This window comes from Mustela putorius, unplaced genomic scaffold (assembly GCF_011764305.1).
Source record: "Mustela putorius furo isolate JIRA1106 unplaced genomic scaffold, ASM1176430v1.1 tig00000832_pilon_pilon_pilon, whole genome shotgun sequence".
Classification (NCBI taxonomy): domain Eukaryota; kingdom Metazoa; phylum Chordata; class Mammalia; order Carnivora; family Mustelidae; genus Mustela; species Mustela putorius.
In genome coordinates this window covers 3,738,375-3,764,687 of record NW_025421491.1, presented here as the reverse complement: position 1 = coordinate 3,764,687, position 26,313 = coordinate 3,738,375, and the positions used below count along the sequence as shown (strand labels likewise).

General features: G+C 36.4%; 1 protein-coding gene across 5 annotated transcripts in view; it reads right to left on the bottom strand.

Moving 5' to 3' along the window:
- Positions 1 to 26,313, bottom strand: part of GRIK1 (glutamate ionotropic receptor kainate type subunit 1) — a 385,580-nt gene that overhangs the window by 13,400 nt on the left and 345,867 nt on the right. For 4 of the 5 annotated variants that reach the window (XM_045085170.1, XM_004757475.3, XM_004757476.3 and 1 more), the window contains 3 exons: positions 25,387 to 25,604; positions 12,247 to 12,472; positions 7,268 to 7,518 (listed from right to left, as the gene is read on the bottom strand). In XM_045085170.1, the coding sequence (XP_044941105.1) occupies positions 7,268 to 7,518; positions 12,247 to 12,472; positions 25,387 to 25,604 (695 nt within the window). Of the gene's footprint in view, positions 1 to 4,247; positions 5,926 to 7,267; positions 7,519 to 12,246; positions 12,473 to 25,386; positions 25,605 to 26,313 lie in introns of those variants that run through there. The other variant, XM_004757477.2, reaches the window with a different exon arrangement.

Genomic DNA, 26,313 nt, shown 5'->3' with positions numbered 1-26,313 from the left:
GAAACTGTTCCAAAAAATAGAAATGGAAGGAAAACTTCCAAACTCATTTTATGAGGCCAGCATCACCTTGATCCCAAAACCAGACAAGGATCCCACCAAAAAAGAGAGCTATAGACCGATATCCTTGATGAACACAGATGCGAAAATACTCAACAAAATACTAGCCAATAGGATTCAACAGTACATTAAAAAGATTATTCACCACGACCAGGTGGGATTTATTCCAGGGCTGCAAGGTTGGTTCAACATCCGCAAATCATTTTCTAAATAAAGTGATCAGACTATGGAAGAAATGAAGCTGAGGACACTTGGAGACACATTATCAGATGATAATGTGCCAAGTGACACTTAGGATTTAAGATAAATGTGAAGATAGGGTGGGTTATCTGTGGACAGTAATTTCTTAGTTCTTATGGTTGGTAAAGACTAAATGATCGGGGCACCATTTTTTTTTTTTCTTTTTAGTTGAAATATCTGAATGTTTGAATTCTAAGCACTTCAGTTAAAAAATTGGATAGGAAGAAAATTCTGACCCAACTACCTTAAACTTAGTGGATAAATGGAACAACAACAGTAACTTCTTTACATCACTCAGGTCTTACTCATTATTTTTATGTGTATCTGGACGTATATGTTGTGATATGGAGACATGGTTGTATTGTGCAATTTGGCCAATTAGCCCTATTTGGTTGGCCAATTACAAATCTCAGATCCTGTAGCATGTGAAACTACACAGAACATTTGGTTTTCTATCACAAAAATATTCTTATTTGTGCAAATAAAATTTCTTTGAAAATTTAAAGGAGAATCCCATTTTCCATGATATCAGTCTCTATGGAGTGGATTTTGAAAACAAAAATGATTTTAATATGCTTGTGCATCTGTGCATATAAAATTCCATAACTGTGGGAAGCATAATGAGATGGTTCCTAAAGGCAAGTTAAAACTGCAGCATCAAGCAGAAATTTTTCATTATCTATAAGAGTTAATTAATAATGCCATTTGGCACATTCAGATGTGCAGAAAATAGTGCAAGAAGTAAGAATGCTTTGCTTTCCTTTTGCTTTCAAGGCCAGGCTGCTTTTAAAGTGCTTACTGGGAAATAGTGTAAAGGGTTATGGGCTTGGAAACTAATTTGGAATCATTGCTTTGCCATAGATGGCTTACATAGAACATTATATAGTGCTAGTCAAATGCAGTAAGGTATTTGGAAATAATTTTGGGAAAGGTTTAACTATATGATCCAGCTGAATTTCCTAAGAACATTATCTCTACCCACCATGTGTTCCTTAGGTAGTTCCAATTTTGCTGAAAAAACCCTAAAATAATTCAGGTTATAATTTTAGTCTAAGACAAAATCAGCTTTTATTTTTTTTTCTTATTATTGTTGCATTGGCTTATAAAACAGGCTTGTCAGGAACCAGATTAGACAACATTCTGGGCTCCATAGTTCTTGATGTACTTGTTCAATCTTTCATATCTCTCTGTTCTCTTGCTAACTTGAAACAGTCTTCCTTCAGGTATAATCCACAGAAAAACTGCCAGTGTTAATAAAATCTCACTCTTACCATTTAATTTGAAGTCAAATTGCTGTATCCTATTTAGCTCCATTTTTTAAAATTATTAGAACTATTTTGCTGTATTTTATATGGAACATCTTTTACATCCATTCACTTGTTTTAGTTGTAGCTCTGGACCAAGAAACACTCCTCATTCTATGCAAGTGCATTTTGGCTCTCTGAAGACCTTGCTCATGCCTTCCACGGATTGTCTCTTCTTTAAGCTAAGCATCTAGCTTTAAAGAAAACTCATGCTTACCAACATTTTTAAACACTTGTATTTAAAAGTGTTGGGGAAAAAACTCATGTAAGAAAAGCTATTTTACAAACCTCTTGTACTGAAGATAGTTTTAATAAAACCTCATGTACATAACCTAATTTTGGAGAAAACTGCTATATTTAAGCTAATTTTTATGAAAACTAATGTGCAAAGTAGTTTTAAGCATTCACTTCCAGATTTTGTTAAAAAATACCTGTTCCTGGATTATAATCCCTGAGAAGGAATCTATGGGGATAAAACTTATAATCAGTATTTAAAGTAATTTCCCTGGGGGATTCTTAGGTACACCAAAGCCTGAGAACTAATGACGTGAAAACAGACTTTGGAAATTTTTTTTCATGCTCAAGCCCCCCCACCTTTTTTCCCTAAATTTCACTAAAATGCAATGGCCCTTGGTGGGGTCACTGTGGTCTCAGTGGTTATTCACTTGATATTAAGAACTCGTTATCTAGGGCATGTATAGAAGGAGAAAGAAGAGAGTGTAGGGAAGCTATATTTCTGAAATGTATGGAGGTCTTTGGGGATAAAAGGGTGCAGAGACCATTTAAACATCTGATTTGATCATTTGGTGTAGGCTTAGCTCCTATAACTAAATTTGAAGGTTATCAATTGAATATAATGAAATTTTTATCTCAAAGATGTGCAGTTTCTTTTTGAATTCTCTTTAGAGAGGGTCTATTGAACATTGAATGCCAAATATGTGCTGTATATCTTTCTTCGAATTACTGGTCATACCTCTAAAATCAATCAGTAAACATCAGTGACTTACTGAGTGCCAGTTATATGCATATAATGCTTTAGATCTCTACTACATGATAGAATCAACTGGTTATCTTAAAAAAAAAAAAAAAAGCTATTGTCCTGCCTCCATTCCAGAATAATCAAAATAGAATTTCTAGAGTCGAGGTTCAAAATTTCTACTAGATCCTCATGTATTGTTGATTTGGGTCCTTCTCTTGCGTGCAATGAAATTGCCTTGATTTTTAATGCTTGTGTAAGGAAATAGGGTTTTATGTATAGTTTGAACCTCTAAACTGGAAAACTTCCTTTCCAAACTGACTTTGTATTAAGTTTCATGGTAAACTGTACTTTCTGCCCACCTGACCAGAGAATAATACTTAATTTCTCTATAAGGAACTAACATCTGCTAACCAGTATCTTTTAACAGGATTCTTATAAATGATCTCATTTTCTATGCCATGATATTATTTCTTTTAATTCTCCTAGTAAATATAGGTCAACAGATTACCTTCAATTTACAACTGAGGAAATTGAAGCTCAGAGAAATTAAAAATTACCCCCCAAACCAAAACTCTTGTTTATTAAATGGCAGTTATGTGACGGGCATGGCTAACATGTTGTGTACATTATCACTGGATGAGATGCACACCATCATACCAGTGTTCCCTAGAGTATGATCTGTAGAGCAATGGTCTGTCAAGATGCTTTTGGGGAAAAATACATTCTGTTATCTAATAAGTATGGGGAGTACTGAATACTTTCCAATCTTGTTGAAAATTCCCAATGCACACACACAAAAAGATAATTCCCAAAGCATAATAGCATATTAAATACCCTGAGATATCATGTGGTAAAGGAATGTTTAGGATAATGCTCCATAGTTTCCTCGAGCAGGAAAACCTTATTTGGGTAACAGTTTCCAGTGGGACCCATTGTGAAGGACACTCCTTCAAATATAACCTTATGATGTAGAAATTATGTCCTGGTGTTACATATTAAGAAACCAAAGCTCTAAGAAATTCAATCACTTTTCTATGATCATTCAGCATGTGGCTATGCTAAAACCTGCACCTAAGTTTGATTGACTTTGAAAATCCTCTTCTGATTCTAAAATCTAAGACTCCAGGCTGCTGACTAATATCTATTTCTCTGTTAGTAAAGCTAAAATAAAATTGTTGAAAGGATTAACTGTAATGCTGTATCTTTTCAAATATCTCAAGAAATTCTGAAAACTTTAAAATAACATATAAATACCAGGAATAGGTAGGATACAGCTTAAAGTGGCACACAAATATTAATTTTATCCAAACCTCTGAGTTACAATTTTAAAAGATAGTCTGTAGAAAAGTGAATTTTGTTATTACTAATCTTGATCATCTAAACTTTATCAATCATTCTTATAATTTTTTGGTAGCATCTTTGATTTATTAAATAGCCCTTGAAATATAAGCTTATATAATTTGTGATTTCTATGTACACAATCAATGAGTTATGAATGATAAAATATTTATTCCAACACCTGACTCTATTGATTATGAAGATGCAAATTCTGACCTAGGACAAATTCTGGTGCTTTTGCTTCAATAATAGTAAATAAATGTTGGTGTAATTTATAAGATATTTATTAAGATATTATCTTAAAAGTACATTTATTTAAAGAAGAAAGCAAGACTGAGAAACAATCAGGGCAGGAGTCAACTTTCCTAAACATGCTTGACTGGGGAAATATAATGTTGACTGGGGAGATCTGTGGTTCAAAATTTGAAACCCACTTAAAGCTAAGCAAAGAGAAGGCAAAATGCTACATGATTGCACAGATGGCTTATCTTTACTTCTGAGAAATACGTTTTGGGGGCTAAAATTCATTCGTCAAAAGGTAATCCCATTTAAGAGAACAAAGACTAGCTTAGTCCATATTGAGGGGAGATGAAAGGCATCTTCAACTCCCCTACTCACGGCGAAGAGGAAAAGAAGCTCAGAGGGACAGCCGATATCCTTCATAGGAACAAATTAAGTATGCAGTTGGTTTTCTATGTCAGCAAGCTGAGGCAGAGTGGGAATTATTTACAACATTTTGAATGCAGGTGTAAAATAAATCTCCAGAGATCTGTAATGTGTGTGGAAATTCTTTCCTCTATTTATTTTCTCCTCCTTGCCCTTCTCCCCAATACACTCGGAATGAATTGATAATGACTAAGGGTCCAGAGAAGTGAGTGTGAAAGTGGTAATGCTCAGAAAAGATTGCTATGAGGACAACCACTGTATTCTGGGTGAGTAAGAAGGGAATAAATAACGTCTTGGGAAAAGATGTTTGTCAATGCAGAGTGAGAGTGAGTAAGTGGAAAATAGAAGATGTTATGCATGAGTTCCTAGTTTAGGATCTTCTTTGGAGCTTGCAAGAAATGATCTGCAACATGAAAAAAAAAATCACAGTTCTTTAGAGACTCCGAGCATACTATGATCTGAACCTACAGAGGATGGTCAAGTAAATGTTACAGGATAATGATAATGAATTTCTACTTGACTGTGTTGTGCCTTCCTGAGTGATGTTCAATTTAGCTAAGGCTCTTCTGTGACGCCAGAGGTTTCAAGTTTATTTTTCATTTTCTGGATCACGTTTTTCAATTTTTAAAATCCAAGACATCTTTGAGTCTTTATGTAAATAATACAGTGTAAATAGTGGAATCAATTTGAGTTGAACATCAACATTGTTATGGAGTTACTACAAAAAGATAGGGCTTGGGCAGTTTGAACATGTGAATCTACAGAACATAAGGGACAGGGAGAAGGAAAGAGGAGAAAAAAGTCCACAAAGATGAAAACAATTCCACAATATTTGCATTTTGTTTTTATGCTTTGCACTGTTGGAAGTCTGGATCTACTTTTTCATGAGGAAAGACTTCTTATTTTTAATGCATGAATATAGAACTAAGATAGCCATTGTCTTGATGGTATAGCAGATTCTGGAAAATACACATATCTTGGGAGTTTATTTACCCCTAATACACCTCAATTTCAACACAGATCGCACATCTGTTCTCATTGCATTGACTTCAACGTCTAGAGTCCATGAGTTTTGCTATCTTAAAGGGATAGGGAATTGTGGCTATTTATGCTTAGTAGATACAGATATCATCAACAACACCAATTAGCAGAAACAATCTCTACTGGGCATACTTTTTTTCCTTTAACTGATTACACAGTATGAACTGAGGACTGTGTCCGAATCCCTCTCTCCTCTCGAATTAATTTGCCACATTCTAAATCCGTAGATAATGTGGTTCCAGAAGTAGAGTTGGTTGGATGGGTTTGCTTACACTGCAGTTCATAAAAGAAACAAAAAGCCTTGCATGCAAAAGAAATGAGAAAAATATAGAAAAAAATGAATAAATCAGAAGCAAAAATGAATGTTTAAATGAAAATTTAAATAAAATGAAGCTGGCAATTATGAGAAGCACATCAAAGCATAACATATACAGGCTTTTATTTTTCAAATTAGTTGCATAAAACAAGACACCTCAAGAGTAAATTGAAAGTTAAAACAAAGCAGAACAGTCCATTTTCCCCTTTAAGCAAAGATAGTTTTCTCTAACAGGAAAGGGGTGCTTAATGTTCTCACAACTGACTTGTAATTGTGGGAAAATTTCCATGGTAAAACCAGGTTATAATCAATCCCTCTCAGCGTTGGGACTGTAAGGAGAGTTTCCACTTAATGGAGGTGGGACTGGTATGGGATTATTAATCAGAACTGGCTACATAATATGTGGGGTCCAGTACAAAGTGAAAATGTGGAACCCCATTATTAAAATTTATTAATTTCAGGACAGTGACAACTGAGCATTAAACTAGCCCTGTTAATAATTGTTTAGAACCTCAAAATTTTAACAGGAATATTAAATTGAATGGGTGGCCTAAAGCACCACAACTGGCATGAGCTTTGTACTTTGCTTATTCTAGAATGCTTATGAAGGAATTCTTTTTTAATACAATCATCTTATTCAGGATGGTGTAAGTTCTTGGTATGATTTCTATCAAAAATAGCAGTGACAGGCAAAAATGATCAACTACTGAAATCAACTATAATCCTAAATACGATTTGGAAAAATAAAGTCTCTAATATGTTTTATTGTCACTCTGTATAATTTAACATATTCCTGGGCCTCCCCAAATTGGTGAATTATCCTTTTAAGAATCATATTTCGAGAGAGGTGAATGCTCAGTTACAAAATACCTCATTTATATCTTTATGTAAATTGCTTTGCATTAGTACATGTGTTCAGCATCTAGACTTAAAGAAAGGATGGTAACATTTATCTCAAAGATCTTTTTATAACTTTTCCAATTTCGGATTTATTTCATGCTTGCTTTATCTAGGTTTTCTATCTTAAGAGCAAATAACTGTCCAAGAAATTAACTGAGTTTGGAATTTCTGCACTGCCATTCCAAATAGTGCTAATTGGATTTAGTATATAAGGCGCTTCCTTCTTCTCATTAATAAATGATGGGGCTACAATGCCAGGAGCACCTGGCAGGGATTCAATAGCTCTTTGCTCTAACTCAGAAATGGCTCTTCTGGGCATCTAATTCAATAGACTGTTACCAAAAAAGGGCAGGCATCTTTAAACCCCCAAATTTAAGACATATAATGCAAACTAAAACTACCCAGTCTTAGAAAGTGATGACTCACCTGTTCAATATCATTGTTCTTCCGGGATTTGTATATGAATTCCCCAATGGCTACAAATACAGAAAGGACCAGTCCAGCAGCCAGAACAATGAAGATGCCTCCAATATTTTCTACTCCCAGAGCACTGGCCTCTTTGTTGTCCTCCTCGGGGCAGCCATTCCCCCGCCACCACTTCTCTTTCATCATATGCAGCTTGCCCTCTTCTTGTAACTGAAGAATAGCAATAGTGATTTTATCCCGGTAAGGAGAGCCTGTAAGGAAGTTCATTTGGATATTGGTCACCAAAAGGTTGACGACATCAAGAGGGATTATTGTCTTAAAGGTAACAACTTTATGGCTTTTGGGAAACCCCAATCCACACAATGACTAGCAAAGGGCATAGAGGTTGAATTCTGTATTCTGAAGTTCTAAGCAATTGGAGAATGGATAGTTGACGTGCTGAGATTAACTCTTGCTCAGACTGTCGGTTCCTTTTAAACAAGGAAAAGATGAGCTGGGAATTCTGTGACAGCCCCCTGCTTCTGGTGAACTTCCCATAAATCTTTTCCCACACTGGTGGATTTCACTGTTTAGATTCTGTTTTTTCTCAATTGTCTAACATTGTGACAGCCTGGCTAGACAGTCACCAGTGCCATCTTATCTTCTTCCTAGACAGCAGCTAGACATTTCCCAGTTCCAGTTCTACCTCACATTCTCCCAACATCATCCTCTACTTTCTCTCTCCATTTCCCCAAATATGCAGTAGGAAGGAAAAGACTTCAAGTCACTAGGGATAGTGGAACCACCAACTGGAAGGAGTATGGGTACCAGGATAGCTGCATGAAGCAGTCTCTCTTTCAATGCGCACTGGACCATGGCAAGGTCAACAAACAAACATTTACGGTGTAAGCCACTTGAACATAGCAGATGTTGGTTATAGTAATTAGTCCATACTGACTAATATACTTAGTAACATACTATTAAGATTAGGATTGAAATACTTCCAAGGTTTTAAAAATTCCACAAGGTTTGGAAAATTTGCAAAGACTTCACTGATATCTTTTAGGCTCAATCATCTAGTAATGTCACTGAACTTCTAATTATGTTAGGGTTAGATAGTACTGTAGCCATAGCTGGCCCAGTACTGGCTTCTGATGCCAGTTAATGCAAAAGAAGATTTTAAAAGATGGTAAGATGCATTTACTCAATTTCTCATTAGATGCTAAGAATTTTTGTTGGTATTTATTCTACTCAGTAGAAAGGTAGTATACCCTCACTCTTTCCATTGAAAACTTTAAATAGTTCTTCTTGGTAGAAATAAAAAAATGCAAAAATCAAACAAAATAGAAAAAATGGTCATCTTAGAACCAAAAGAAATCTTAAAAATCATATAGACCCGTCCATGTATTTTAGCTTTGAAGAAATTTAGAATGTGAAAGTATGAGTAAAAGTACTAGTTACTGGCAAGGACTTAACTCATTTTCTCTTACTTCTCACTTAGTGTTATTTCCCTGAAAGCTGCTTGCTTTACCCCACAGCCTGCCCCTCTTCCTGCCTTCAGTCTCCACATACACAAACCTTATGTTCTGTGGTATGCTTTATGTCAGAAAAACAGAAGGTTAACATTGTGGCATGTGTCATTTTTCTTTCTTCCTTCCCAAAACTTCCTAAAGTGATTGTTAGTACTCAAAATCAAATTTAAAAGAAGGGCAAAATATTTTGGGGTTAGATTGTGGCTTGTCAATTAGAAGAATAGATTTTTTTTTTTGGTGAGAAAATGACTCTTGTATGCCAAATTAAAAGATATTGGCTGCTTGCTTAAACACCCCCAGAATAATGGTTAGTGTCAAAATTAGCATCATTAACATACCCATAGCATGTGAGCAATTAAGTGAACCAGGAGAGCTTTGCTTTAATGTACAAGAAAATGCTTTGAAGAGCATTAAGAATGATTCTTATGGTGGCGGTTGCTGCTGTAATCATAGCAGTATACACAGTGGGCACTCAATAAATGTTGACTGACGCTCTCCTTCTGCCTTCAGGCTGCACAATACCTAAAACATTTCAGACAGACGGGGATCGGATCTCCATTTAAAGTTGTTCTCTAAGGAAGGTAATTTCCAGCCTCTTGGTAACCTGTTTAAGCTGTAACTGCTCTCATTCTCCTGAAGTTTTATTTTTAAATCCCTTAGGAGGCACATTTCCAGAGCTACTGTCCTGAGAGTCTCAGAGAAGCAAAGTTTTCAATTTTGTGTTGTGACTGAGCCGACTTTGCTAATCTTTGACCATGGGAAAGAGTTTAGCTCCTTCGGGGAGTCAGGGAGGGCAAGACCAGAATTGTGTGGAGAATTTTTTTGTATCTGAATATATGTTAGCTTCAGTCTTGTTGTTGTTGTTTAAGTGGACTGAGTGACTTCAGAAGTGATTTATTATAAGTGACTTGAAAAAATATATATGTATACACACAGATCTTCCTGAATAGCAACTGAGCTTTCTTAAAGAGTCAATTCATCATAGAAGAAACATCTCACAAATTTATCCAACAGCTGTATTCCCAATGGATGTATTCTCTCTGAGGTCTGCCATCTGTTCCAATTATTCCTTCATCGTTTTTGGTTTAAAAGCCTGACAGGTTTATAACCAGTATGAAAAATTCCTGGAGTGTATTTCTTTTCATCTAGGGAGGGGGAAGAGCTTTTCAACTTTGGAACTTGTGTGTCAGAGTATGGATGAGGCTGGAAACTGCATGGAAACACTCAAATCTCTATATCATATAATATACAATGCTGTGATACTCGTTGAGCTTCGTTTACATGAGGACAAAGTCATTTTCAAATTGCTGCATTAATTTAGGACTGTTGCAGAAAGAAGCCTCTTGCTTCCTTTCCATTCTCCCTATTCCCAAACTTTAACTTCAGTGTTGTATTCATTCATTAAAAGTATCGTAGTAAAGTACAAATATTCTCAGAAGGAATGATACACGATGCTATTTTCTCTCCTCGTTACCAGATAGGAAATTTGGTGAACAAGGAGTAGTGTTGAAGGTGATCAAGGTGGGCTTATGAGGTGGAAGATAAAATGAGGAAAGTGCAGTTTTCAACTCTATAATTTAATCTAAACATAGTTCTATTAGGGAACCACAGTTGCTCCTCTGAGAAGATGTAGAATATAACAAAATCAATCTTAGGGTCTTGATTTTGAAGATTCAGGTAAAAGCAACCCACTCCTAGTACTTTTGTCTGACTTTTGGTCCATTTAACTAAAATCAGAAATTGTTGTATATATATAAAAAAAAAGCATCTATCTAACGCTCCTCATGCCTATTATGGAAAATGAGGTGACCGAGGTTGGTTAAGGAGATAGTAGATTGTTTTACAAAAAGACTCATAACATTCTTTTAATTAGTGTCTAACAATCCCACTGAGACTCCTGCAGAACATGTTCACTTAATCAAAGGAGAGTTTACCAATTGGGGGGAAAAAAAATATATATATATACACACACATACACTTAACTAGCAATATTGGTATTTTCATCAGGGAAGTTATTGAAAATAAAGGGACAAAAAGTAGTTATAGGTTTCCCAACTCAATCATTTTTCAGATTTCTTTAGAATTCATTCTTGATAATGATAATAATAATAATACTAAAGTTTATTTCTCCAAAGTATATATTTCTAACAACAGCTAGACAGCAAGGAATCAAATTGGTTGTGTATTCATAATAAAAGATAAATAAAGTTGGTCTTTATCTGGTTAATTAAATTAATATTGATCAAAATTTGAATATAAGATATGCTGTCTTTTTTTTAATGAATTTGGGACTAAATGTTCTAACATTTTGGACAGTCCACCTAAAATCTGATTTTTTTAAATGAAAAATAAAACATTTAATAACTTGTATTTAAATTCCCACATATGAAATTCACTAGCCTGAAAGACAACTTCCCCCTTTGAATGACCACATAGTCTCTAAGTTTCCATAGTTGTTACCATTCCCTATAGGAATATTCTCAAGCAAACAAGTTTATTCAGTTATGGTGTCTCCTTAGCCTCTATAAGCATTTGTGTTTGTGATCTCTGTTTAATGTTGAGGGTTGAACTGGACAATCTGCTTCAAACAACAAAAATAATAACATAAATAAGCAAAACTAATCTATCTTGGATCCTTAATAATATGACTTGATTTTAACCAAGATATCAGCTTATTAGACTATCCAGTGGTCTAAGGTGGCCCCTGATTTCTCTTCTTTGGAAATTTTACCACAAAATTACTAATCATTCACTTGAGAGAAGCAGATTACCACCAAACCCAAATCTTGTATGATACAGTTTTTCTATAGAGAGAGAGCTCATAATTGTTCCTTAAATATAGAACACAGTTCTATGTGTTAAGAATGCAAGAAAACCTTGTTATATGCCTGCAAGGCAATGATATCCCTAGGAAAACAATAGCACAAAATACAGAAATAGCAATATTTGGAGGTTTTAGATAGTTATCCTTGATTGTATCTAACATATTGCCAAAGAATAACTCAATCTTCATCTTTCTTCTTTTATAGATATAGAATTCTAACCTTTCAACTTTCAGCATCTATATGCACAATTAATTTTGATATATTCCTATATAATTTAAGAAAGAATAACTAGATAGGCATGTATAGGTACTGAAGACAATAATGTTAAGAGGATTAGTCAGGAAGATATTCTTTTAAAGATATTTTTTTGAGAGTAAAATAATAAAGTTGGTACACTTAACCAGGTATGTAATGGTAGAGCTTTAAAGAAACAGTGGGTTGAAAGTTCATTAATTTAAATATTTGGGAATTGTCAATTCAAAACATGCCTCGACCTGTATGGATGTTTCCCTTATTGATTAGTCCACCATATGTATTGTAGAACTTCTCGGAGTGTGGAGTAGATATCTCTGAGTTTACTCCCTTCTATCCTTCATAACCGACATTGCCTGTCTACTCTTGGCTCATGCTTTGCCTCTCTTACCGATAGGTGTTCCCACTCCGTAACCTTTAGAGTCAATGAGGCCCCCAATCTGAGTGAGGTTGCAGTTTCTCTGCGTCACATACTCAATGCTGGTGGACTCCATCAGCAGGGCATAGTCAGTGGTGAGTACTCGCTGGATTCCTTCATCACTATTTTTAACCAGGGCTGTCTGTTGCCTGCTGCTCATAAAAGCCCACATCTTCTCATAGGTGGATATCCTTGATTTCTGCAGGGAAAGAAAGAACACCCACCAGCAGAGGAGTGCTGAGAAAATGCATCCTAAAGCTACTCAAGATCCCAGTGGTCCAAGTAGTATAGAGAGTCTCTCTTTTCAGGTAGAGAACCAGTATGGTGGATCCCTGGACTTCAGTTTGGTAGTTAAGAAGAGCCCAATTACTACAGGAAAACACTGGAAGTTCTGAGGCAGCTATGGAGGAAAGGGAGGAGATCTTGCCGATTAACAGTATAAGATATTGGCTCAAAGTCCTTATGTTGCTTTCTGTTAGGGAAGAAAGAACACTGGTATTGATGACAGCATTTACCTAATGGACTGTGGTCACTAAGAACAAATTCCTCAAGGCATACTGGGCCAAGGAATGACTAGCTCACTCCAGGACTCTCTTCATGGACTCCATTCCCCTTTATCCCCTCAACTTCAGCAGGCACTGTTTTACTATCTTCTGGTATGTACATCTCTGGACCTGATACAGCATGCCTTTGCTGGGGGCAGCCCCGAGATAAATCACATGCTATTACTGCTTTGTTTATGAAAGAACTTCCATTCATTCATATCTTCTCTGGAAAACTTAGAATACAAATGTTCTTTTCAAGCTGAAATTCAGATCAGAAAATTCTTCATACTGTACTTATATGCTTTTTAATATATATACTAAATTTCAATTGCAACTATATTTTAGAAAATGAGAGCTGAATATTTCATTTCAAAGTGTTCTATGATGTTGTCTTTCCCCTTATTCTTCAGCTTTTTGATAGATTCAATAATAAACCATAAATATGCTTATGATATCTGCATCTATACATTTCATTATCTCATTATCATACTTTCTTTGTTAAAGTATGCTGCCTTAGTTTTCATATTGCTTGGGTATGGATTTTCTATTCTTTTGAGTAATGATTTATGATTAGGCATTTTACATTTTACTCTGTAATTTCCATATTTTTCCATTTTTTTTCCTGAATTTGTCTTCATTTGCATCAACACTCCCCTCCATTTATTTTGAAAATGAAAGACATTATGGAAATTACTGATAATTCCGAACTAATTCCTGCCCCCACACATGAGACAGCTTCTTTGGCAGGCATCGGGTCTATCATCTTAAGAGTGCAGAGAAGCTTAAAACATGATTTGGGGCCATAAGCAATAAATGGAATACCTGTGGAATCAACTCTGGCGTGGTTATTCATTCTCAAGTGTTCCTGGGGGCTCAGTTAATTCCTAACTCTATTTAGGACCTGGGTTAATGCTGTAGACTTTATGAGTAAAGGGAGGACAGATGGCTTTATTTTGGATTGTTAGGCATTTGAAGATCCCCCTGAGAAAGGTCTTGTGGGACAAACAACAATTCAATAAACAGTACCTTATAGATACTGGTATTTTATGGAACCCATTCTGTCATGATTAGGCCCCTGTGAATTACTCCTCAACCCTAGAGATATCTGCAAATTGGAGCTCATGTGTCCATAACAAAAGCATGTTTTTTTGGATCAGGGTCAATGTCTCATTTGGTGTGTGATTTCAACCTCTAACAGATAGATAATGTTAAATTTGTAATAAAGAACTACTTGAAGGAGTACAGGGATGTCAGTCTGTCTTTTGGTAGTAAATGCACAGCTGGGAAAAATTTTCCTCCTTCAGGAAACTATGTTAAGTGAAATAGATTTTTTAGAAGTATGAAATTTTAAAGTTGTCACAGACTTTAGAAATTTACTCATTCAAGCCGCTGTTTCCGGGAGGGGAGGAAATTTTGCTATAGAAGTTTTGGAGACTTCATCAAAGTCACAGAACTAGTCAGTAGCGGAGCTAATACAGGACCCCAGGACTCTTTCCACTGGACCATGATGATCTGGGGGAAGCGGATGTCCTTATTGCCAAATTTCCTCTGAGGTTGATTTTAATCTTATTTTCTCTGCCTGTAACACTCTAACTTAAATTCACGGATTTATATTATTCCCTGAAGCAGTTTGCTACTTTGTATCATGTTAACACAAACTTAGAGTCAGCCTCCACATTAAAAAATCCCATGAAACATCCATTTTTAATCATACTTAACTTTCATTAAAAATGAATGTTATAAATAGTTAGAATACTGGACTTTTAGTTTAAGGACGTTGAGGACAAAACAAAGTAAATTATGAGTTCATTCATGGTAAATGGACTAGTGTGGGGAGTCCAGGTCTTAAAGGACATGGAAGGAGATGAAAAGATTCAACTCAAAACCTACAAGCATGTCATTGAGCCCCATCAGATATGTTCTCAAATTATCTGATGTGGGGGGTTGTCTAATTTCTCAGTACATGAAAGACCTATCTATGGTCTTACGATATGTAGCTAGCATGTGGCTTGTATAACATGTGGCTCACAAAAAGAACTCAACAGCCCTCAAAGTCATCTACACTCAAGGAATCCATCATCATGTACCACAATATCTATGAACAAAAATTCTCAACTTCTACTTTCAATTTCTTTTCTTGTCCCATCACAGCTTGCTAACACCATTTCTCCCGAGTTGGCATGATCCTCACAACACAACAGGCATAGTGATGTTCTGTGGAGCTGGAGGTCATGGATTTAATTCAACCACATCTACTTCTTTCTTCTCAGGGTAGAAGGTTGTTCCTGACCTGAACTCCCTGTGGTGCCAGAGGGGAAGACTAGCTGGTATGGACTCCTTTGCAGTGATGAGGGCAGAACTGGCTCCCAGTAAGAAAACTACCACTTGGTAGAGGACTTGGTCAAGTTGAAGATACAGGAAACAGTCTAAATTTCTTTGACCCCCAACCCCTTGCCATTCTTTTTTTTTTTTAAGATTTTATTTATTTATATTTATTGGACAGAGAGAGAGAGAGATCACAAGTAGGCAGAGAGTCAGGCAAAGAGAGAGGGGGAGGCAGGTTTTCTGCTTAGCAAGGATGCTGAGGCAGATGCGGGGCTCGATTCCAGGACCCTGAGATCATGACCTGAGCTGAAGGCAGCGGCTTAATCCACTGAGCCACCCAGGCCCCCCCGCCCCCCCGCCCCCTTGCCATTTTTGATGCGGCTTAATAATGGTAAACAAAATGGATCATAGACTAGCACCCTTCGGTTTTCAGCTAAAATTCCCTTTCATTATTTAGAAATTTTGCTTTTGTGGGACACCATTGTATTCCACATTTGGAATTACAGACTATTTGAGAAGCAGAGGAGCGTAGATATTCAGAAAGACTCCCAAAATGTGGCTACAGAATAACTTTTTAACTATTAGAAATACCTCTGGGTGACTCAGCACCTTAGGACACAGTCCGTTTTCCACCTTTGAAGCCTACAAAAAGAACTTCATGGTTGGAAGAGTTTCCCTTAAGGATTCTTTAACCCTTACATTCTATTCTCTGGACCAGCTCCTTCATTTCACTTATCCAAGTCCTAACTTTGGAGACATGCGGAAGGTCACATTTGGTTAGTGAAAGAGCCAGAACAGAATCAGGGTCTCTTTCCTCTTTACTTCTGAGTTCTGTCCGTTGTCACGCCCTGTTCTGCAATGTTTATTTTTGTTAGGTCAAAAAGTACTATTTTTGTAGTAGTTAGGTTTATTTCTTTTTAACAGATTTTCCATTTTTAAGACACAAATCTTAGTAATTCTTAAATGAAACTATTTGAATGACAGATATTTTTGTGCTTCTAAATCTTCTGGAGTCTCAGCTTGCTACATAGTTTTAATAATATATATTTTAAAAATAGAAACAGTGAATGCCTCTTGTTTCAATGAATATGTCAGAGGTTAATTAGAATATTTGTAAAGTACTCTGAGTTTCTTAGCAAAAGTACTTAAAACTGAAGTCTTATTTATTAAATCTGAAATTGTTTTTTGTTTTTGTTTTTGTTTTTCCAAATACTGTAAGAGCATCAGTTTTAGATAATTTCATTTTGCCTGGTTAAACCTGATTATGTGGCTGTTCTGTTGCTGATGAAACACTGTTGGCAAAGATTAAGCATATTTTCATCTAAAATCCGTTATAAGGGAGTATTACTGTATCTCTATTTGATGATCATCATTTATTTCTCTTTTTCCCCCTATAGTTCATGCAAGTTAAATACTCACTGGAAAATGATTTACAATGTGTCTGTGTTCAGTTAAAAAGTACTTACTGAAAATAGTAATAATCACCAGAATCTGCAGTGTTTACTATTTGCCAAGCACTGTTCTAAGCACCTTGTGTATATTAATTCATTTAATCTTCAGCGTGATCATTTGAGAAAGATGCCATTTTTATGCCTCTTTTATATGTGAGAAATCAGAATGCCACATGAGGAAATGATAAAGCTCGGATTTGATTCCAGAAATCTGGCTTCAGGCTCTGTGTTCTTAACCAACAAGGAATCAGCTATTTGTTTCAATACACCAAGCAACAAACTCATGGTTTGGCTAACGTTTTAACAGCTAAATTCTCTAAAGAGACAACTTTAGTAAGTGGTGGTGCTATTTTTCTATGATAATCAGAACTGTTGCACCTCTTGTAGTCAACATCTAATATATGGCATAAAGTTAGGCAGATAACATATATAAAAAATTAGATTGTATTTTCAAAAGTGTGACAGTTGGAACTTAGAAGGAAGTGTGGATATTGTTTCTATTTTTTTCCTTTAATGGCATTTTATATTTTATATAATTCTGTTGTTTGCCGTTGCAGGGTTTCTGTTATAACATGTAAAACAGGTGTAGATTCTGTAGCATAAGAGAGTCTTAAGACCAATAGAACCTCCATTTTATAGACATATCCTTTTAATTTCTCGTTTGTACTGAGAAAAGCATGATTTATCACATTATTTCTTCAATCGGGTTATAGGGCTTCTACATTGGAGGTATATAATCTTATTACTTAGAATGAGCAATTGTGCAATTCTACGTAAGACCAATATGTCTGAAGACTTTACATATAGATCCATGTTTATATATGATTATTTATATATATATCCATAACCCCACATGCATACATATACACTGGGAATAAATTATTAATATTTTATCTTTGTTGTCTTATCAAAAATGCTATTATGAATATGGTGAATATAGCCATATTGAACAAATAAAATGCCAAATAGTTACATTTTAAAATCTTCTAATTACTTTTTCTTTAGATAAATCCTGATTTAAGATAAATATTAAAAATCAGTTAGAGAGACAAACCATAAGTGACTCTTAATCTCACAAAACAAACTGAGGGTTGGTGGGGGGAGGGGGTTTGGGAGAAGGGGGTGGGATTATGGACATTGGGGAGGGTATGTGCTTTGGTGAGTGCTGTGAAGTGTGTAAACCTGGTGATTCACAGACCTGTACCCCTGGGGATAAAAATATATATATAAAAAAAAATCAGTTAGAGACCTGGAAATCATTTAGGTAGAAATCCAAGCTTTTGAAGCAGACACATCAGAGGTAATTTGCCTTTAAAATAATAATTTTAACTCATAATTTAAACATATTGTTTCATTAAGTAATATATTCTCATGGAATTTTAAAAATATGACTTAATTTACAAAAATCCCTTTGAAAGAAGATCTCAGAAGAAAATATTTATACTTACAGTGAGGGCCTCTGTCTTTCAAATGTATGTAATATGATCATTGCAGTTGATTGTGCTCTTATCTTGAATTGATAGAAAGTTATGACATTTGCAGAATCTTCAAGGTTTTAAAAATTCATGTGCTCCCTTTAAAAAATTCCCTCAGTGAGATTTAAACACCTTTGCTAAAACATTTTTCATGCTTTTCTCCTGTCTAGAGTTAAAGATTTGTCCATTATAGGCAATATACCAGGATTTGAAAAAGGCTAACCTTAATTGACCTCATGGATTTTTTTTTTTCCCAAACAGATACATTTTTAACAAATGGGGACTTAACATTTTGGGTACTGGTTGTAAAATTAGCTGAATCTTTCAAACACAAGCTAATATCTTCTTATGCAGAGAAGTCTGAGAAATGTCTTTCATTTTGTGCTTCCTTGTACGACATTCTGTCTGAAACCTGTCTCCCCATAATGGCTCATTGCCTCAGTTCCACTGGTGTGGTGTTCAATAACTTTCTTGAAATGTCTTTGGGGTTGATAACAGCTCCTAACTACTCCCTGGAAGGAGATTATAAAGGTTAGAGAGTCCCTTATTCCCATAGCCAGTCCAAAGTCCCTAGACCATGAAAGCAAGAAATGACAAGCCTGTTACGATTTTTTTAAACCTATTTTATCCAAGTCTTTTTAGACTGAATCATATAATCTGTGTAATCCTCTCGTTTGGGTCTGAGAGGACAGTGATGTGTTACAAGGCAAGCTTCTACTGAGAAACATTTCTTACATGAGTATTTTCTACCCTTCTGGCTCACAAGGACTTCTGTTCACACCACTTCTTGTCTGTACAAGACAGGCTCCTAAACCACCTGTTGCCTTGTGTTTAACAGGTCTGTGTGCATCTTTTCTCTTTACTGCTCTTCAGGGCTTTAGCGCTGCACACAATTTTATACCTTCCCCCTCCTACCTCTTACAATGCCAACCTCATGTGCAATGACTAGAGCTATGACTGGGGATCCTAGAAAATATATAAACTGAAATGAATCCTTCTGAACTACCTTACTTTGCTTCTCAGCTGAATTCTAAGGACAGCCTTACCATCTGGATGGCTATCTACCATCTGGAAATGGTTCCTCTGCCAACACCACGTATGTACCTAAGAAAGCTTCCAAAAACTAAGGTTTTTGTCTGGCCTCGTCTCTGAAGGTCTTTGAGATCTTGGGCACAGGCACTCCCTCTGGACTCCTCTGCCCATTAGCAGAAGGCACACCTTCCAGAGATCACTGACAGTAAGAGAGTCGATCAAAGACTAACATAGAGTTTTTGTCTGTCCGTCTGTCTGTCTGTTTGTTTGTTTAAATTCACTAAGACTGAAAAGGTAGGAGTAATAGCTAGGGGTGAGTATTGAATGCTAATGGTGATGACGGTAGTTGAAATTATAATATCTGACTTCCTGATTGTTTACAATTGGTCAAGTGGTACTGTAAACACATGACCTATTTAGTCATTTATTCTTTAAAATAATCTCATGAGTTAGCTATTATCCTCAAAAAACAGAAAAGGAAATCAAGGTGTGGAGCTTAAAGAACTTGCCAAGGTCTAGGTAGCTAATAAGTGGTAAAGTCAGAATTTGAAGCTATGCTGTCTGGCTCTAGAGCAGGCACTCTGAAGCACTTCACCATAACTTTTAAATCATATCCCAGCAACTGGTGTTAGGTGTATTTCCTGAGGTGATGGGCGGTATCCTCAATCTCTGAACAATGGACCAGCACCATTATCCAGTTTGAATGCTGGTTTGCAAGGGGCATTGGAAAATCCTCCTTATTCAGGTCTCAAAATGTTCTTAGACTTTTTATGACAATGCTTTCTTCAACTGGAAAAAAAAAATGTGACTTGCCAAATTGTCGTCCTAAAACTAGAGTTTAGACTCTTCCATTTATTCTGAAAGGTAATTAACAATTACATCAAGGAGATAAAAGAGAATTTTCACACTTTCCTAACTTTCTATGAGAGATGGAAAAACTAGTGTTTTCGTGCTCCATTATGAAAGGGGAAACTGCAGCTGAATGCCCTTGCTGTCAACTTATTTAAGTATAAAAGAGGAAATAGGTTATGTCAACCTTGGGGAAGTTACACCCAAGTTGTATCCACAGCTTGGCTATGAACTGACTGGCCTTTGTACTTCCGACAATGCTGGTGGTGGTCTGAGGGCTTCGGGAGGTCATGGAAAACCTTTACTGTTCCTGCTTTTGGAAAAATAGAAAGAACTAAACAATTCTTCTGTAGACACCTGAGAAACCAATATAGTTAATATCATAGTATTAATTAGTACTATTCTTAGTGGAAAATAAAAGGGAGTTTGTTGAAAATTTCTTGTAAGTGAAGTGTCTTGAAGTTCTGAATTATTAAAACATTGACTTATAAAAAATTCTGTTTACTAATTGACAGCCTGACAAGGAGAAATAAAAGATCCCCTGATATTTGGAGAATTTCCTCACACATCTTCAACAGTCCCTGGATGGTTGATAAAAAATACCCTGCCTCTCTTTAACCTTGTCTTGGTAATTGGCCTAGTGGTAACTGAGACCCTTTGACCAAAAGGGTATTATATCATCCACAGTGCTTAAGACTTTAAGACTCAAAGTGCTGATGACTTTGAGAAAATTTGATGCTTAAAAAGCATCATTAACCAAGTGACCTTGGCCACAAAACCAAGAGTTGTTCCTTTTTATATGGACAATATCAAATTCTAGCTGTCCATCTAAAGCCTAGTGAATGCATGTGGAATTGAATTTATGATTTAATCCTAGTTCTCTTGTGTAAATACAGTCCCTGATGACCAATGTAGTTGTTCTATGTACAAATGACTCAGGGAAGGAAAACTGCTTCAGCCTCTCCTGTCTCAGACACATAGCACCTTGACCAGCACTTGCTTAATAGATGTCAATTTATTCCTTCGGCCTTACCTGAATTCACATGGTAGTGCAATTTCACCTGAGCTACTTTAAAAAATTAAATTTTGTTGTTGTTTTTTATGTTGAAAATAAAATAAACCTGAAATCTGGGGTTGTGTTGTCTACAAAAGCAGAAAAGTCTAGGGAATAAAGCCAATGGATTTTGATTAAAAGTTTAGTGAGCAACTTCTGGCCACACTTTTCAAAGAGGAACTTCTCTAAATGCTTATGACTCAAAGACCAGAAGGGCCATCTGTACCCCAATGTTTATAGCAGCAATGGCCACGGTCGCCAAACTGTGGAAAGAACCAAGATGCCCTTCAACGGACGAATGTATAAGGAAGATGTGGTCCATATACACTATGGAGTATTATGCCTCCATCATAAAGGATGAAAACCCCACTTTTGTAGCAACATGGATGGGACTAGAAGAGATTATGCTGAGTGAAATCAGTCAAGCAGAGAGAGTCAATAATCATACGGTTTCACTTATTTGTGGAGCATAACAAATAGCATGGAAGACATGGGGAGTTAGAGTGGAGAAGGGAGTTGCGGGAAATTGGAAGGGGAAGTGAACCATGAGAGACTGTGGACTCTGAAAAACAATCTGAGGGGTTTGAAGGGGGGGGTGGGAGGTCGGGGTACCAGGTGGTGGGTATTATAGAGGGCACGATTGCATGGAGCGCTGGGTGTGATGAAAAAATGATAAATAGTTATGCCGAAAATAAATAAAAAATAAATTAAAAAACAAAAACAAAAACAAAAACCAGATAGGAAGGATTGGTGTGTTTTGTGTCTTCACGGATTTGGGTAATTTCTATAGTTCTTTCTTTTTTGCTATTTCCTATCCCATAGCTGTAAAAACAATTTAGAATCAACTTGAAAGCAGAGAGACAGATTTTTACCATTTGGATGTTGCCAAAGGGATGGAGATGTATATATGTATCCCTTCCCCCGGGAACAAAAGCACTTCAAGTTACACTGTGTGTAATAAGGAAATGCTTCTTATTAGAAGTTTCCTTGTGATTGAGTGGAGATGAGACCCAGCTGTGCAAATAGCTGATGACCCAACAGTGGGTCAGAATGTGCTAGGATAGACTGGGCGAGGGTGGTTTTCCTTATTCATTCAACAGCCCAAGAGGATATTGTCTTTGATTAGGAGAGAGAGGGAGGGAAACCTGACAGCACAGCAGAGGTGAAACATTAATGAAGACCTGGCTCAGGACTGAGTTTTTTGACCATTAACTCCTGTCTCTCAGTGACTCAAGGTGGAACTAACCTGAGAGCCAAAAGCCTGGAATGTTTCTTTCCCTTGTGGAATAATCCAGCTTAAAAACCCTGTGTATCCCTCTGAAGCTTTCTGACAGCTTGCCTCCCTCAAGGGGAAAACTAAATCGGATTTAGTCCTTGTTCTCTTTTTTGCAAATAAATTCCTTCCTGATAAGTAGGGTTGCCGGCTGCAAGCTAACTTGTCCATTGAGGAACATGGAAACAGTGTCTCTTCCTGTGTGGGTCTCTATCATCCCCCCTGCTGCGGTTGGAATGTGTCCCCCCTCACATTCATATGATAATCTTTAACCCACAAAGATGCTGATATTAGGAAGTGAGGACTTTGGGAAGTGTTTAAATCATAAGGATGGAGCCTTTATGAGTGGGATTAGTGCCTTATAAAAGAGGCTCTAGAGAGATGCCTTGCCCCTTCCGCCATGTGAAGGTATAATGAAGAGTCTGTGACCTGTAACAGGGACCTCACTTGACCATGCTGACACTCTGATGTCAGACTTCCAGCCCCCTGAAATGTGAGAAACACAGGTCTGTTTTATATAAGCTCCCGGGTCTGTAGAATTTCAGGACAGGAGTCAGAATGGGCAAAGACACTTGGTACCTTTCCCCCTTTGTCCCTCCCTCCTCTGATGAATTCCGTCTGTCTTAGAGTTCATTACTGCATTTGTTCGTCTTTTGAAACACGTTCTCTGAGTGCCTACTATGTGCCAGGCATTGTTTTCGGTTCCGGGGATGTAATGGCAAACAAAACAGAGCAATTCTCTACCCTCAAGGAGCTTCCCTTGTAGCACTCTGAAGTTTGGCTGAACCCTGGCTCTTGTCCTGACAGCTTTGTAAGTACGGGTAACGATATTTACTGAGCTGTGCCTCATTTTCTTCCAGATAAGGGGGTAATATTAGTCTTTGCCTCAACGGGTCTTTGTAAAGATCAGATGGGATAATATACGTAGAGTATTTACAAACGGAGTGTGTGGCCATGAGCCAGGGTCCTCCGCAGGCTGGTATTCTCATTGCTGTTAGTACAACCATCACGTTCTTTCTCCCTGAGATGCTTATTGACTCATCATTTGCCTGGTGACCTGAGAGACCATGCCTCATTTTCAGGGCTAAGGAGCAAGCTGGGGCCCTCTTTGAGCAGAAGTTGTGAGAGTGGCACATGACTGTTGTAGGGAAATAAACTATCCAACATACTGCAATGGGTCCTGCTGGAAAAAACAGGGACTGGTACCCTAGATATACAAGAGATGGGAGCAGAAACAGAGCAAAACGAGGCTAAGCGGTGCTTTGTGAATACACAGCTTGTTCGCACAGTAGTAAAGTTGGGTCTATCGCCTTTGCAACAGGCAGCCTCTCCCTCTTCTGTATTTGTAGTATACATCCAGAAGGTAGCAGACTCTTCTCTGCCTCTACTTACCTCCTTCCTGATACTTTAAAACTTTTTGATGCTGGTAAAAGAGGTAAATCATTTCAGATATTTTTTCAGACATACCCAGTTCTACTTTGGCAGTGTCCGTTGGTCCTTTACGACTTGCAGGTAACTTTTCTGGTTTCTGACAAGTATCATGATAGATTACTAGCTTGAGGTAACTTCTGTCTCTTCACACTATTGATTTTACAAAAATCCAGGCTTTCATAAACTTGGATACCATATATTTAATGTCACTTGTCCTTAAAACAACACTTGTCTAGGGAATAATCACCACACTTTATACAGTTACTAAATCAATGATGTATTTCTTAAAGTGAAAAGCATGTTTAAAAATCATCTTTTTCTAATATAGGGGAAAAGCAAATCCTAACTTTTCATGTTACTCAGTTTTTAATAACCCTCTGGACTTTAAAACAGTAATTTTAAACAAAGTACTTAAAGCAAAGTAATTTTTATTTATTAATCATTATTAATTGATTAATTAAAATTTACTGCATAGGTAGTACCTATTTTTGTGAACCAATACTGGTGTACAAAGAAGTATTCCCAATTTTCCCACCCTTAGGTTTTTTGGTTCTAAATTAATATTCTTCCTCAGTTTTTGTCTACTCAATCTTGAGGTGACAACTTCGTTTTTGGTTAGCTAGGTATGCAACCTTGACACAGGTGTTTTTTTTTAGAGTTTATTTTGGTTGCACAACTGTTTTTCTTTTTTTCTTCACATGAACAGTTAAAAGAGGGTTCTAATCCATCCCTGTCTAGCATCAATTTTGTGACTTTGAAAAATAATTTAGTTTCTGAAGATTTTGTTTTCTTCATTAGAAAAGTGAAGGGTTGACATTCTTGATCTCTAAGGTGTTTTTGCTATCTCTACAATTCCCTGGATCTTTTGGAATCCATCCCCGTAGCCCCGACCCCTGGGAGCTATGATATCTGGCATTTCATAATAAAAGTACTAAGGCTTATTCCATAAGCAAGGCAGAAATCAGTTGCACTACTCTAAGTAAGTAATTAAAAAGACTTAACAATGAAATACACTTGACAATAAAACTATATTGACTTTAAGTTAATTCTTCTTTGGTGCTTCGGAAGGCAATCCTGGCTACTGGAAAGCTTCAGACCACTCTGGGGGCAGACACAATATTTGACTGGTATCCCCGGGGGATTTTTTTGTTGTTGTTGTTCTAAATCTCCAAATAAATTCCAGTATCAACACATTGATTTATTATCTGCCTTTATCTCATTAAATACAGACCATAAAGAACAAAACAATGATATTCAAGTATTCTGCATCTGATTATCAGAAATTCAGATTAAGGAATCTTTATTTTACGGGTTTCATGAATGAGTTATTCGTTAATGGGTGGTTGGACTATGTTCAGAAAACAGCTTTTTTATTTTTTTGTATAAAGGAAGAACATACTGATCTGTGGATCTCAGTGTACGAAATTGGGGCTAGAGGGGGCAGAGAAATTGCTTTATGGTGACTGCTGAGGGCGCATGGGTTCCTTATAATGGGAGTGTGCTGTTGTAAGTTTAATTAACAAAACAAAACAAAACAAAACAAAATCGCCCACATCTTTTTTTTCTTTCTTTCTTTTTCTTTTTCTTTTTTTTTTTTTTTTTGGAGAGACTCTTTTATTCCACATTCCCCTCCCCTCTGTGTGAGAAAACCTTTGAGAATACATTGTCAGTTTCTTACCTTGAAGAAGGTCATTGTTGATCCATCTCTTACCGCCCCATATTCTATCTTGGTTTGCTTTGCCAGATCATCGGCTGAATCTATGGGGGATTCCATTCTCTCTACTGTCAGGAAGGCAGCCAGATTGGCAGTGTAGGATGAAATGATGATTAAGGTGAAAAACCACCATATCCCTCCAACTATTCTGGTCGATAGAGCTTTGGGCATCAGCTCTGATCCTGTGATGGTATCACCAGAGTAAGAGTGTTAAACAGAGTTAAGAGAAGACGAAAGACTCATGATTTGACACTAGTCTAGGGAAATAATGTATTTTTATGTCATAAAATTATAAAGCCATTAAGGACTTTTTTGTGTGTAGGTGAAATAGAAGTGTTTTTTTGAAAATAGAGCAACATCTAAATGATCTTTTATTACTAATTGCAACTAATGCTTAAAATATAATTTATCAACATTTGATGGTATTAGATTTTTTTTAACCCTGGGCTATTCCATGTCTAACATTTATGGAGTTAGTTTAATTGCTTAGATTTGGGTTTATTTGCTTGTTTTTGTTAAAAAGTCAATTCTAAGACCTTGGGGCTTTTACTAAACTACCTGACATGCATGTGTGAAATAAAATGTTATCAGTCTTTGTACAACTATGAAAGCTTTGAAACACTAACTTATTTTTGATTGAAGAATTTTTGATTTAAAGATAAAAGAATGTGAGAAACGTTTATAAAAAATTAATATATTATGCCATTTGTCCCTATACTTTAACAAAACTTTAGGACTTTACAATCAAATGAAATAGGGTAAAGCTACACTTGACAGTAGATAAATCAATTTCCATTGTTTTATGTTACTTTTAAAGTCAAAATTATTTTTTTAATGTATACTCTTGTGGGACTGAGAAGAATATATTCACTGAAAAGCATACTGTTGTTG